This window comes from Neomonachus schauinslandi, chromosome 13 (assembly GCF_002201575.2).
Source record: "Neomonachus schauinslandi chromosome 13, ASM220157v2, whole genome shotgun sequence".
NCBI lineage: Eukaryota > Metazoa > Chordata > Mammalia > Carnivora > Phocidae > Neomonachus > Neomonachus schauinslandi.
In genome coordinates, this window is record NC_058415.1 from 69,953,092 (window position 1) to 69,968,639 (window position 15,548).

General features: G+C 37.6%; 1 protein-coding gene across 1 annotated transcript in view; it reads right to left on the reverse strand.

The window, feature by feature from the left end:
* The window catches only part of CTNNAL1 (catenin alpha like 1), a 65,767-nt gene that overhangs the window by 1,664 nt on the left and 48,555 nt on the right, over positions 1 to 15,548 (reverse strand). Inside the window, exons 11-16 of the mRNA XM_044920326.1 lie at positions 14,961 to 15,111; positions 9,243 to 9,280; positions 7,282 to 7,332; positions 7,035 to 7,189; positions 3,006 to 3,054; positions 99 to 213 (exon numbers count right to left, since the gene is read on the reverse strand). Of these exons, the coding sequence (XP_044776261.1) occupies positions 99 to 213; positions 3,006 to 3,054; positions 7,035 to 7,189; positions 7,282 to 7,332; positions 9,243 to 9,280; positions 14,961 to 15,111 (559 nt within the window). The remainder of the gene's footprint in view (positions 1 to 98; positions 214 to 3,005; positions 3,055 to 7,034; positions 7,190 to 7,281; positions 7,333 to 9,242; positions 9,281 to 14,960; positions 15,112 to 15,548) is intronic.

The following is a 15,548-nucleotide window of genomic DNA, read 5'->3' on the forward strand; positions in this document are numbered from 1 at the left end:
TCATCATCTTTCAGCTGAAATATAATTTAGGAAGTTATAACAACTCCAACAAACACCATCTTTTAAACCTTAAATACCCTTACACCTTAATAATATACCCCCCAAGTGGGTATTCATGACATCACCATCAAGACCAAGCAAGCAGACTTGCATTACCTGTTTTGAGAAAACTTGTACACTTGAAGTAAGCTTTAAGCCCTCTTCAGCAAAAACCTAGTGGAAAAGAAAAGTATCACTACTTAGATGTATATCTTACAGATAGTTCATAAGAAATATACTCATGGCTAATTGTCATATTGAATTTTAAAAGTAAACCTAAACATAAAAGGTCTGTCGTGGAACTCCTGAAGCTTTTCTCCTACCCAGGAAACACAAATGTTTAGCTGTATTCAGAAGGAGATTTCTCAGGCTTGATGCAGAATCAATCCCTGGAGAGGCTCCTCTACACCTGGACACCTCCAATTACTCTGGAGGGTCATAAAGACCTATGATGCTTAGCCATACAAATTAACCATACAAATTATGTCTGGGCTTCTGGAAGGATCTGGAGCTCATCTTATAATACCCCAACTATAAAGGGTGATGAATTGTGGAACATGAGGTCAAAGGGTTAGGACTTTCCTACTTCCACTAAAATTTGTCACCCATATACATTCCTTAACCAGCCATTTGAGAGGACCAATTTAGATTGGTTCTTGAGTATTCACCATGCATTTTACAATTTAGTGAAGAGAACAGGATGATGCCAAAGAACAGTGGAAAAATAAGGCTGGACAGATAAGATAGGAATATTTCGGATGCTTATTTTAAAATAGTAACAGAATGTTTCAGAGTAAGAGACACCAGGGGAATAAAGGGTAGGAGTCAGCTTTAGATGGCAGCCATAAAAAAGAAGAGAATGGCAATATGAGGGTGGTTTGTGAAGAAAACTAAAGTGCTTGGTAATGAATTAGATAAAGAACATGAAGAAGGAGGCAATGCAGCGTTAACCTTAACACTCTATCCAACACCTTGCTATCATTGGATGAACTGATCTCAAGGTCAAATAATCCTTTGCTCTCTTCCTTATCCTTTAAAAGGGAGACCAATGAGTTTTACACATAGATTCTAACCAAACAGAATGACTCATTTACCCATACGTTCCTCATCATCCTACATTACCACTTTCTGTTTACATCTCTTCCCTTCTGGCCTGCAAACCCCATGGGGGCAAGATCCATGTCTATCTCCTGGACTATCATGGTTTTACAACCACCTGAAAGCTGATGACTCCCCAGTCTCTCTCTCCATTCTTGAACGATCCTGACACCAGTCTTTTACATACTACTTGAGCAAAACAAAATGCTTGATTTCCACCCTCTAAATCTGGTTTTCTCCCTCAGTGTTCCCTAGCTCAGTAAATGGCACTACGATTTACCCTGGTGATCAAGCCTTTTAAACCCTTTTAAAACCTAAGTTCGATCCTGCCACTGCTCCTCCAAACCCTCAATGGGTTTTCCCTCATACCTGAAAAAAAAGTCAAAGTTCTTCCCAGGACTACGGAGATGTCATGCCTTACCACTTTCCTTCTGGTTCACTCCATTCCATCCACATTTGCCTCTTTATTTTTCTTCAGACCCCTCCAGCCTACCCCAACATCTCAGGGCCTTTGCACTTGCTCTGTTTGCCTAAAATACCAGATATCCATCCAGATCACTCTCTCATTCATTAATATCTCTACTCAAATGTTACCCCCTTAGAGAGGTCTTTTCTTGCCAGCCTTCTATCACCTTTCTCTCTTTATCTTTCATGATTTTATCTCTAAATGCTTATATATAGGCACCGCATACTTAACCTTCTCCTGCCTACCTCCTCCCACTAGAATGTAAGCTCCAGGCCAGCATTGGCTTTGTTCTGTTCTCTTTTCTCCACAGAGGTCTTCCCCCCAGGATCTGACACACAGTAGAAGCTCAATAAATACTTGATGAGCGCTTCATGTCCATCAGTAGACAATTCAGTAGACACCGGTTTAATGAATAAGCTCACACAGGAGGAAGGTGACTAGTGGATCTTTTGCAGTGAAATACCCCCTGTGGTGTGGTATGATTTCAAATGGATATGAGCCAAATGGAACAGAGTGAATCCAGAATTTATTCCAACTGTTTTAAGGGAAATCGCTTATCTACAGTCGACTTTATAAAAAAATACAAAAGAAGTATTTTCTAGAAATCTTCTGACTCTGATGATAATCATCCTCCCAAGCTAAAATCCCTTTCCTGAAGAGGCTCAGGTGGCAGCACATGGGAATGCCAAAGGAAACTACTAAAGGTAAGAAAGTGATAGAAATGACATATTTCAAATGTACGAATGCCCTTGGTTCTAGAAAAGCAAACAAACTACCGTGAGAGTTAGGGCAAGTATTCTTGCAACCCACTTGCCAATCTAAGGCCTCTAACTGAGGGAGAAGAATTCAAGATGGGCCTATGTGGAGTTCCATTAGACACACTGGGGCACAGGGGTGGGGGTGAGCATGTCTGTCCCTCCTTGAATGCCTTAAATCAGCAGGAACATGGAAGGAAAGAAGGAAACTATACCAAGTACCCTCTGTCTCAAGCCTATGACAGATGCTTTCTCATGCGTTGTCCTCATTTACTCAGTATCATTCATCCAATCCAATAATGAAGAGGCCAAAAAGCCTTCCTAGCACTCAGGAAGGTATCCAGGATATGCGCCTGCTGACAGGATACTTCCACCTACTTGGGAAACCTATAACTTATTGCACATATTGACTGTCAACAAAGCCTACTCTGCTTTATCCTTATAGTATTTGAATTTTACATAAGATATCCAAAAAAAAAAGTTCCACAAAATGCTACTGCAAGCCATCTGCTTTTCCACTTTTCTCTATACATGTGTGTGCATAGGTAAGCATACAAACATGATATGGTAAATCATTTCGAAAATCTGTTATTACCCACTTTTAGCCCAGAATTAAATTAGTAGCATAAAATGGAAATAAAACATACCTCTAGTTGATGAATTAAATCCTGGGAAGTTTTCAGTGGCCCCTCTCCTCTGAAATAAAATGAATTATCAAGGAGATCTAAGAAAAAGTTATTGTCTGAAAATTGGTTTCATAACATAAAACTTCTAGAGCATTTTGTATATTAATAGATCCCAAATTTTGAAGAGTAATATTGAATAGAATAATAATATTGTGACTTTATTCTTGAATAACTTTAATATTTAACTATTACTTCTTAGGGCACTTTAAAATTTTTCAGTGAACATTATATATGTTAATTTTATAACGTAAAGAAATTTAAAATCGACAAGTAATATTTAAGTTTTATTTTTCCTTTTTAACCTTTTTCATTTTGCTTCATAAATTAAATACATGAGATCTGACAATATGTCTTAACCAAAGGCCTTTGTTACATAATGTTAAGAGGATCAGACCAAAACTCAAAAAATTCTCATTTTTAATTCTAAAACTTTGACAAGGCATGTCATTTAAGTTTCAGCGCTGGGTATATAAAATAGTCACAATATTTGTGCTACCACTCTCACCAGCAGACTAGGGAACATCAGATTGAAAACTACCAAGAAGAACCAAGACCTCTACAAACAAAAAGCAAACCACAGCAAAGAGAACAGAATGCATTAAGAAGAGCACTAGACTAGGCATGAATCAGAAGAAATCTAATAACCAATTCTGCCCTCAACATCTGTGACATGTGAACAAATTATTCCTGTTCTCTGATAAACCGCTGTGATCATCAAATGAAATTATGAAACAGAAACCACTTAAAGACCTATGAGGCTCTGGTAAGTTTGAAATTTTTTTAAGGAAAAATGTACTAGTAAATCTTAAATATATAAATTATCAAGAAATAGGGATGCCTGGCTGGCTCAGTTGGTAGAGCATCTAACTCCTGATCTTGGAGTTATAAGTTTGAGCCCCTTATTGGGTGTAGAGAGTACTTAAAAATAAAATCTTTAAAATTATCAAGAAATATGAATTATCACCTATAAATTACTAAGAAACTGTATAAATTGTTAAGACAACCTTAAACAGCAGCCTGAGGAAAAGCTATAAAATTGCCCAGGAAAACTGTAAAACTGGATACTGTGAAGGCTAACAGATGGGTCTCAGAAACAAGGGGTGCTTGGGTGGCCCAGTCAGTTAAACGTCCAACTCTTGGTTTTGGCTCAGGTCATGATCTCATGGGTCATGGGATTGAGCCCCACATTGGGCTCCCCCACTGGGCGGGGAATCTGCTTGAGATTCTCTCCTTCTGCCCTTCCCCCTATGCACACACATTCTCTCTCTCTCTCTCTCAAATAAATAAATCCTTAAAAAATATTTTAAAAAAAGAAACAAGCAACTAGATGAGGCTGGTAAACCACAGGTATTAAGGGAAAACAGAAAAAAATGTTGGGGAAAAACATATGCTGACAGTGTGGGTAGAAAACAAAGCCAGCTTGAGATTTTACCACAGATATACCAAGATGTGTCAAAATGGCACAACGTGTTACCCATTACAGAAAAGCCATTTTCTTCCCTGAACTGAGCATTCCTGTCTAATAACTACGTCTCATAACAAGTCCCATTCCACAGAGCTTTAGTTATTCCTACCCCTCATAATGCAGCTCCTCATGCTTCCTAGTCTCCATGGGATGCATGTCATCCCTTACCAGAATCCACTATCCTGACTCTGAAACAAAAAATGCTGACCATATCACCCTGGAATATTCTGAAACAAGAAACAAGAAATAAAAGAGGCAGTTAAAAATGTAAACAAAAAATTCTACTGAGGAATCCTCTGTTTAGGAAGATTTTCTATATCAAACTACATTTACTTAGTGATAATGATATTCCTCCAGTTTTCATTGGTGAAAAACAAATTTTTGTTTAAAGATCTGCTGATTTTTATCCCAGGAGTTAACTAGCATGATTGCAACCAAAGGTCAAGATCTTTGTTATTCCAGCTAATCTGTGCACATTTGGTGTATGTGAACGAAGGAGTTCCACTTTACTTTCTTCTGCAAATCTGACTCTTCAGATTTTAAAAAGACAGGAACTAAGAAAAAAAGGTCAAAATTGCGTTAGGAAGACTCAATCCCAGGAGAAGCTTGCAAAGAAAAACGACTAAGCACAAAGGAAGGAAACCACCGAAGAGGAAAGGTCACCCATGCTGGAAAGTATGGTAAAGTATTAACAGATGGCTGCTAAACAGAGGCCAAGTCACTCAGCTCCTATCACTTCTGCACCCTCCAGAAGAATTTTCTATCTTGAAAAGGTAGAGGACTTCATCAAGAGGGAAATGAATGCTCCTTCCTCACTCCTGATCTTCCTTCCATACAAAGGCATCTTCACTAGCATAACCTCCCTCACTCCCTCCCATAGAAAGGTATGGGCATTTATTTAGCTTTTCAGTCTTTTTGGTGACTTTGCAAAAATAAAATTGGATGTGGTAGGCCTTTCCTTTCTCCTTTTTCTCTTGGAAGTAAAGCTGCTTTTGGGAGACACCTGCTCTGTCAGTTATTTTAAGATACATTCTGTCCCTGTAGAGTAAGATTTCTGAATTATAGAGATCGTTTTTAAAAACCTACTTGTTAGTGGATATAAACTACATTATCCAATAATAGCTTTATCAATATAAAGGTTACGGCCCCTACTTGCCTATTCTTTTGCTTTTCATTTTGTTCAGAAATTGGGTAGGAAAAAGGGTGCTATTTATTGAACCCCAATGCCCACACAGCTGTGGAGATCCTAACTACTTTAATTGAGTTTAGACTCCAGATGAGGGGTGCCTGCGTGGCTCAGTCAGTTGAGTGACTGACTCTTGGTTTCATCTCAAGTCGTGATGAGATCGAGCACCAGGTCAGGCTCTGCTCTCAGAGGGCAGTCTGCTGGAGATTCTCTCCCTCTCAGTCTGCCCACTCCTCCCCCCCCCGCCCCCGCTCACAGGTGCATGCTTTCTCTCTAAAAGTAAAGAAATCTTTTTTAAAAAATGAAAAAAAAAAAAAAAAAAAGACTCCAGATGAAATAGATTACATTCCAGAATACTGAAACAACTTGCAGGTGTGAACCACTGCTGATATTTTCAAAATCAAAATGAGTAGGAGAAGAGCCATAGCACTAGAGATATCAAATATTTTCCAGAGTTCCAAAAATAAAAAAGATAAGATTTCAGAAAATTAGTGAAAAGTGTGAAGTCATTCCTTGAGAAAATTCTAGAACAGATTATTGAGCAGATAACAGATAAATGTTTACAATATGGAATTACTATACCATATGTATAGATTATTTTAACAGAAGATTGTGGAATGTGATCAACATGGACTTCAATGAGGCATTTGATCAAGAGTCTTGTTATGCGGACAAGACAAAGAATGTAGGTCATGCAATAGTAAAGTCAGGGAAATTCTCTGCTATATAATGAACACTGATTCATGGAGACTTGGCACCCTATTGAGGTGGTAGTCCTTATGGTTCTATTCTTTGATCTGTATTATCTAATCAATTATCAGTCACTTGCATAAAGAGTTTAAAAGACATGTTTTCTAAACTTACTGATGCTTGCTAGGAGAGAGAATGATACATTGAATGACAAAAATCAGGATGCAAAATTATAACGACTGGGTGGCTCAGTCATTAAGCATCTGCCTTTGGCTCAGGTAATGATCCCAGGGTCCTGGGATCAAGCCCCGCATCGGGCTCCCTGCTCCACCGGAAGCCTGCTTCTCCCTCTCCCACTCCCCCTGCTTGTGTTCCCTCTCTCGCTGTGTCTCCCTCTGTCAAATAAATGAATAAAATCTTTAAAAAAAAATTATGAAAAGAACAGGACACAAACCTGGAGGGGTTATCTTCTAAATCTAAATCCTAATTAAACGTCTTCTTGTTGTATTCACTTAAATATCATAAGAACTTAGTCTTTTTTACCAAATATTTGAAATTGACTTTAACCTATCAATGATTTAACATGAGTTTTTCCTTACACCAAATATTATTAAACTGATTTAAAAGGATCAAGTGTAACTACATTTACCTAGTAAATAAATACAGAGAATAGGCCATACTGGACATGTTGCGCCCATTTCGAACAATCTCATTTTCCTGATCCTCCCATTTCTTGATCTCACAGTTGACATCGGAGGTAAGCAAACCCAGCTTAAGTCCAAGCTTTGCTATCTTGGCTTGCTCCTATAAAATACACATTTTAATCACCACAATATTGTCATTATTGATGTAAAAGGAAGATTAGAAGTAAGACTGTTAAAAGAAAAAGGTCTTACCTCAGAGTCAGGCTTGTCTGGCTTTAATGATTTCAAGTTTGCGTTATTCTTCTATGACAATAAAAAGATTAAGACATCTTAAAAAACAGTACAGCTAATTGTGAGGAAGTACAATAGTAATAGAAAACAAATTACCTATAATAAAATTTTAACTTAAACATTTTCAGAACATACTTAAACTATATTAAATTAAGTTGAAACAATTATTTGCAAATACTCTTCTAGCATGTAAGTTCAGCTTTGAATAGGTAAGTAGTCAGAAACCCGGGACCAGGGAAAGCAGATCAGTCCCAGAAGGATTTAAAGACTTCTGCAGTCTTCTCAGAGTCCAGTTATTATACCTCCAAACATTCCTGGCCCCTCTGTTATTTTTATGAAATGATGTCATTAAATTAGCCACTATATGTAGTTTTCCACATGTTCCTAATGTTATGACTCTGGAGCTCAATTCCTTTAACCAATTTGCCCTTTGAAGGCAAAATTTCAGCACCCTAGGGTCATTGACATCTCAGTTCCGAATACTCTACCCAGGCTGTATAGGAGATTATACTTAGAATATAGTACTTCATATTTGAATCAACATATTTGATGGGCCCCTATTTTTGAAACAGCAAGTTTGTTTCTGTGTAAGCTATATGGAACTCAGAATATAGTTCCCCAAGGAAAGGCTAAAACATTATAGATAGTTAGGTTAGCAAGCTAGCCCACAGATTCCTATTTACGTGAAGAATAGAGGGGCGCCTGGGTGGCTCAGTCGGTTAAGCAGCTGCCTTCAGCTCAGGTCATGATCTCGGGGTCCTGGGATCAAGCCCCGCATCCAGCTCCCTGCTCAGCGGGGATCCTGCTTCTCTCTCTCCCTCTGCCTCTCCCCCTGCTTGTGCTTTCTCTATGTCAAATAAATAAACAAATAAAATCTGAAAAAAAGAAAAAAAAAAAGAATGGAAACCACTACCAATGGCAATGTTTCTTTGAAAAATATATGCAGAAGGTCTCAGGAGATGGCAGCCCAGGTTGGCCATTCCCCCCAATCTGAGGTCTGGCGGAAGCTCCCCTAATTGGGGCAGGAGTTCCAGAATGGCCAGGGCTACTGTACATAAAGGGGTAGGAGACGCTGGTTGCCTTTTTTGTTTTAACATTTACTCAAACTCTAAACACACACACACATACACACATTGAGTAGATGTACACAAAGTATAAATTATAACATAATAAAACAAAATACCCAGCCCCCTTAGCTTAAGAAACAGGTCATCATCAATACCTTCCAGGTATATGTGTATCCCCTTGTTTTTTGTTTCCCTTATTATTACCACAACTTGATACTTCTGACCAGCTCTTCTGTCACCAGTTTCACTACAGAACAGAAGAGCCTCAACTTTTCCTTGTTCTTCTGTCTCACAGTTTATATTTACTCATTTAACATAGCCCTTTTGAGATTTTCTAATGCTGCTTACTATAGAAGAAATAGGACAGAAAATGAACGTGGGGAAACTATAAAGCCGCATACATGTACAAATATGAGCTGCCCCTTATGTTCACTGGAAAATACAGATGATCTGTGTTCTCTCTGGCCCCTCCTTGTATAGAGAGTCACATCACCTGTATCTTCCTCCTTCATCTGGTAGACTATAAAGCAGGTGATAAAGCATTTAAGACATAGCTCGAGGTTTTGAGGGTTTATTTTATTTAGAATTTTACAGCCTATCTTATTTTTTTTAATTCAGTTGTGTTTTCATTATTTTTATTTTTACTTTTACAAATGATTATTATCAAAGTGTTTACTGAAGACTGAAAGGGAGCTGCCTGACAAGGTGCAGAAACCATCTTCATACATGTCACCAAGCTGGCCACCTAGTGGGACACTATTTTGGACTGCAGTCAGATGCATTAGTTTCAGTTTCAAATTTACAATTTGGGTTCTGAATAAAACATTCCAGAATGTACAAAACTCTTCTACTTACCATTGGCTTTGGAAGTGACAGGTAGCCATACTTCTCTCCTACAAATAACACATATAACTTAAAACAAATTTTCTATTAGCGTATTTTCTATTATTCACATTTAATTTTTTTAATATGATTATATAGGAATGGTAGTACATTAGTTTTGATAATTTAGGCTATTAATTACATGTGTTTCAGAAACAAAATTGTAATTTGGTGAACATGAAGGCTGTCAACAGTTATATCTCTAAGGTACCTGGTTGGACAATCTCTCCCTCCCCCAATGTAATGGCAGAAAGGCACAATTTCTCTGTGTTATTTACTTATATTTATTTACAACAAGCTTCCTTCATAGTGAAATCTTTCACAGCGGCCTGCCTCCAATGAAACCAGATTCTTCTTTTATCAGTACCAGTTATCAATGCTTGCTTCCTTTTCTGTGACTATCAAACCAAATCACTTACACCTAAATTCTTAAAGTATTCTTCCAGTCAAACAGAGCAACTCTAGTGTACAAGATAGGAAGAGGAAGTAAACCAAATACAGTCTCTTGGCTGTGAATACATGCAGGAAGCACAGTAACTGAGGAAAGGAAGGAGACATGTGATGCCCACTTCACCCCTGCGCTTCCCTATTTCAAACTTCTAGATCATGTATAAAGTCAGGTTACAATGGATGGTAGATTGTTTTCAAAGCCTAGTTTGTTCATAGGGGAAAGGATTCACAATAAGATTGAACAGTAATTGCTTCTTGATTTCAAGGAATGGGAGTTTGTTCAGCTATAATATATTAGGTAGAACCATATGAAATTGCTGATACTCAACCACTCTGAAATACAAAAATAGCAATTTCATACAGTTTCACCTAATGAAAGTAAATACAGTGTAAGAGCATTAAATCATACACTTTCTTATAGAATGACTGTTACATGAACAGGGTGAGCCTATTCATAACATATTTAAATTTTCATCTAGAACTGTGCTGTTGAATATGGGATCCACCAGCCATGCATGACTACTGAGCAACAGAAACATGACCGGTCTGAATTGAGATGTGTTGTAACTATAAAATACATACTGGATTTTGAAGATTTAATATAAAGGGGAAAAAATGTAGGAGACCTCATTAATTATTTTTAAGTATTGATTATAAACGGAAACAATTATCTTGGATACACTGGGTTAAGTAGAAAACATTGAAATGAATTTCACCTGTTTCTTTTTAAATTTTTCTTGTGCCTCCTAGAAAACTTTAAAGTACATATGTATTTTATATTTCTGTTGGACAGTGCTGATCTAGAAAATGAACTGTCATTACGGGTCAGCCATTGGTACTCGGGAATAGCTTTATGGTTCAAATCATTTCTTTGTAGTGTCGGAATAGTAAGGGAATTTTATTAATGATTTTCTGTTCTCAGAATTGTGAGAGAAAAATAAAACTTAAAGACATTATTTCCATGCCTTGTCTCCTAGCGCTAATATAAAAAGTGCCTGATTTGGCTGTGAAAGATTAATAGAAGACTTTGTCATTTAGAACCTCAAAATTCACCATTTATCTTAATTCAAAGTCCAAATCCTGTCTATAATAGCCCTAAAAAGTGGTCTTAATAAGCTGCAGAAACGAGCATAATCATTACTTAAGCATAACTAGCTTAGGCATGAGCAATCTTGTATTATTTACCCTTGTGATCCTCCATAGAGCCTATGACCCTGACATGTTCACATTTTCTCTACAAGGGAAAAAAAAAGCCACCTATCTTAGTAGCCCTTATTTCTCCGAGAAAACAATAGAGATAAGAAACCAGGGGCGCCTGGGTGGCTCAGTTGGTTAAGCGACTGCCTTCGGCTCAGGTCATGATCCTGGAGTCCCGGGATCGAGTCCCGCATCGGGCTCCCTGCTCGGCAGGGAGCCTGCTTCTCCCTCTGACCCTCCCCCCTCTCATGTGCTCTCTCTCTCTCTCTCATTCTCTCTGTCTCAAATAAATAAATAAAATCTTTAAAAAAAAAGAAAAAAAAAAAGAAAAAAGGAGCCTTTCTATAATCTGGTTTTCTAGCATTACCATCACCAATTAATCACTGGCACTTCCAGTCCCCAAGGCTGTCTTACAGACACTTTGTTTTGCTCCATATTCCCATCATTTAGTTGGACTCAGAATGATTTGCATATGTGAGGATAACTGCAAAACTGATCATTCTTCAAGACAGCTTTTCCCCAAATGCTCTGCGGGTAAGGTTATCCCTCTTTCCCCAATTCCAATATAAGCCAAGTTTAGCTGATAAAAAAAAAAAAAAAAAAGTTGATAAAGATACCAAAAATCATTAATCTGAATCATTTTATAATTAATTTTATAGCTGTTTTTTTTTCCATACAAGCCTAATTATTGCCATTGATTCTAAGCAGAGCAAATACATTGACTCAGTTACGTTTAGCTCTTGTATCAAATTAAAGAAGTGGCATTAACAAACAATTTCTATCTCTGATGAAAACATGTTATAAACATTAGAAGTAACTGGAAAAACAGGAATATTTATGGGGAAAACACAGTCAATATTTGAATTATAAACCTGTTTTTCAAAGCACTGTTTTCACAGGGGTATCATAAGTTTAATACTCCCAAAATCCTTTGTTTAATATTCCCTAAATCAACACCACAACTGTACCATTTTTACTTCTCACCTTACACCTTCACATAAACTAAGTTCAGGGTTAAGCTCAAGAGCCCCTCTGATCTGATGGGAGTACCGAAATGATCGCTTATTTGCTGCTCTCATTTTCACTATCCAGAGCTCTTCTGCATCTTTACAAACTAAAGCTAATTTCCCAAGGACAGAAAAGCCTCACTATTTCACTAAAGATGTGCTATGTAATTCCCTATTAGAAGGTCCCACAGGGGCACCTGGGTGGCTCAGTCGTTACAGCGTCTGCCTTCGGCTCAGGTCATGGTCCCAGGGTCCTGGGATCGAGCCCCGCATCGGGCTCCCTGCTCTGCGGGAAGCCTGCTTCTCCCTCTCCCACTCCCCCTGCTTGTGTTCCCTCTTTCGCTGTGTCTCTCTGTGTCAAATAAATAAATAAAATCTTAAAAAAAAAAAAAAAGAAGGTCCCACAATTAGCTTTTTTGATTCCGGAAGGTGCTCTCTATGGCATTATCAGAAAGATCATGTCCCCAGACCCACTGAAAATGAATCGCTAACTACTGAAGGATAGGCAATTAGCTAACCACAGGAGTAGGATTGGGGTATTCTAATCCAAACCCAGTTGTCATCCTCAAACTCTCCCTTACCTCTACATTCAATTAATCAGCAAATCCTACCAATATGACCTGTAAAATTCTTCTTAAATCAGTCTTCTTATCTCCATTTCTACTATCATCATTTCATTATCTCTTGTCTGGATGGGTCACTCCCTTGTTTCGAACTCCATGTCCCCCAGATAAGCTCATATTTATCCACAAGCATGTTCCTCCTTCTATGCATCCCATTTCGGTGAACAGCACCTTACACATCCAATCTGCCAAGTGATAAAACAGGCGCAGAGCTATGGAACAGGACCATTAGGTACATCCCTATAACCTGAAGCCTAGTCATATTAATTCTAAGATGGTTCAAACAGAACAAGAGAAATTCAGCCTCTTTAAAGGAGAAACAGTCTACAAGCTGTGAGAGAAGGCTTCTTTTAACATTTAGTTATCTAAAATAATCTCAAATTCTAAACGCTATGATTACAAATTCATCATTAAGGGAAAGTGGAATCTTTCTGATCTGGTCCTTTCTAATATGAAGACCATGGCTTCCCAGGAGGGTTGGATAAGAAGGCAGAAATGGATGAAGAGAGAAAGGCAGGAAGATGAGCATTGACTTTTGAGTTCTTAAAACAACCTCAGGAGGCCCTATTGTGAAATTTCCGTGTCTCAGGATAAGGGGGACAATGACCTAGCTCTGAGTCCCTTTCTCATTGCTTACCATGTTATTTGCTTTAATTGGTTGGTTAAACGATACTTGCAAACATATCCGGTAATTCTTCTAGTAATGAGAGTCAAGATATTCAGAGCAGAACAAAGGTAGCTAGAATACAGCAAAGGCTTTTCAATAATAGCTGTAACATGAGTTATAACAGTAGCAGAGAGAAATCAGGATCTGAAGAATACACTCCATCCTTTGTATGGACAGTAGTGGACAGGTGCAAGGTAACAGGCAGACTTGTCATAATAACCATACAGAACAGGAAAAACAACACTGTGACACTGGACTCAGTCCAGTCAACAATGGCTAACCCAGAGTTGGACTTCTTTGTCAAAAAAGCTATTCTTATGAGCTTAATGTTAAAAGTCAGGACAAAGAAAGGCAGTACAAGAAATCAACCAACTCTATCTCAATTAACCCCACATAAGGATCCTTCTGAACAGCAAGATACTTTACCAGTTAAACAATGGATGTACCATTGATTGAGGCAGCAGAGTTTCCCACCTGCAGAGGAATTTCTTTCAGCCCTAAAGAAGTTAAGGTAACCTGATTTTTTTGAGGATAGGTTACCCAAACCTAAAGAAGAGACCATTTACATAACATCCAGCTTGAAAGTAAAAGAAACCACAGAGACCATGTGGTCCAAACATAAGTATAGGATTTTCCTGTTTCAGCTCTAGTCTATCTGTAGTGGGTGCTGGTGTTGAGAAAGATGGGGAAGTCACTTTCTTCATTTCCTAAACAAGTCCCATAGCTAAATGACCATTCTTCTTCAGATATGAATCAACAACATCACTTTACCTTTTAATATATGAAACTTGTCTCACATAAAAATCCATGTGTCTATAAATACTTTATAAAAGCATTGAAGTTATAAGCCATTTAGACTAGCTATCACAGAAATCTTTAAATGTAAAAGCATGGTAAACATTTATTATATTTTACAAATTATGCTATATTTATAAAGTCTATCTAATTTTCTGATTTTTAAAAGCAAATCAGCAATTATCCTATATAGGTATTTTTAAAAATATGAAATGTTTAGATGTTCAAGTCAATAAAAATAAATATGTAATTTGATGTTATTGTGGCTTAAAGGACATTTTATTTAAAAAAAAAAAGCATGCTTGACACTAACAGAAGCCATTCAAAGAGGATAAAATACATGAAAACACATAAACATAAATAAGAGGACACACTATACAATGGAAAATAAACCAAAGTCCCAGTTGTTATTAAAATAAAGAATAAAAATGATGCCTTCCTATACATTGTGTAGTGCTATTCTACATGTTGTAAAAATACCAATGAACTTACCCACCACAGGAAATTTTCCAAGATTATGTAGTCATCAAAGAAAGAGATTCCATCCAAGTGGAAGGAAAGCAATTCAAAAATCAAATAACTACATTCATTTCATTATGAAGTTAGTAGAATTAAATCAGAGAATAATTGTATTACAGAAGAGCTTTTGTACTAAAAGTAAAAAACAATTTTCATAAAATATAAAATGACTAAATTTCAATAGGAAAACTAGAATATTAATATTAATTCAAAGAAATCTACTACACTGTTGTACAATAAATTGTACTGCTTACATACTACAATAAAGAAGGACACACAACATTTTCAGTTTTTCTGTGGAAGGTATGTTACTATAAAAATAACCCATTGGGTTATAACAAGATAATTCATTTTGCAACTGAGGTTTGACATTAAAAAACTAACAGAGCTAATTAAAATAATAATATATTTAAATACGCGGACAGTTTCTCACCTCGTCTTCCTTCAAACACGTCATTGATTTCTCTTAGCAGTGTTGACATGTCACCAATTTGGGATTCCCAAGCTTCACAAAATACATCTAGGTTTTCTTTAGCAATTTTACTAGATGGATGCAATGTCAATGTTTCAGCGGCAGAAATTATCTAATGAAATACAACATACACAGGTGTCCATTTCAAAATCTTAGCTCTCAACATCACATTGGAGACCAGACTTAAGTCTGTACTGTTCACTCAACAAACAACTATGAAGTGCTTTCCACACATAAGCACCATGTTGGCCAACGTGGAGAGACAGGGAACGAAAGTCACTGTTTCTGCGAATAAATAGCATGCATTATTATATACAAACCTTTATCCAGGGAGCAATGGTCTTTATTTCAGGAAAACTACTTCCACAGAGTCATTTCCACAGCAGAATTCAAAGAGTTACGCTCAGACTGGGAAGGGCGGAGTGCGCTGTACACAAGAGACAGGGCAGGGGCTGCGAGGCGGCAGCGGTCGCCGCGGTGGTGCTGGTGGCGGTAGGAGTACCGCTAAGAGGAGTAGGACCGGCAGCAGTAGTGGGAGTGGCAGGTGGC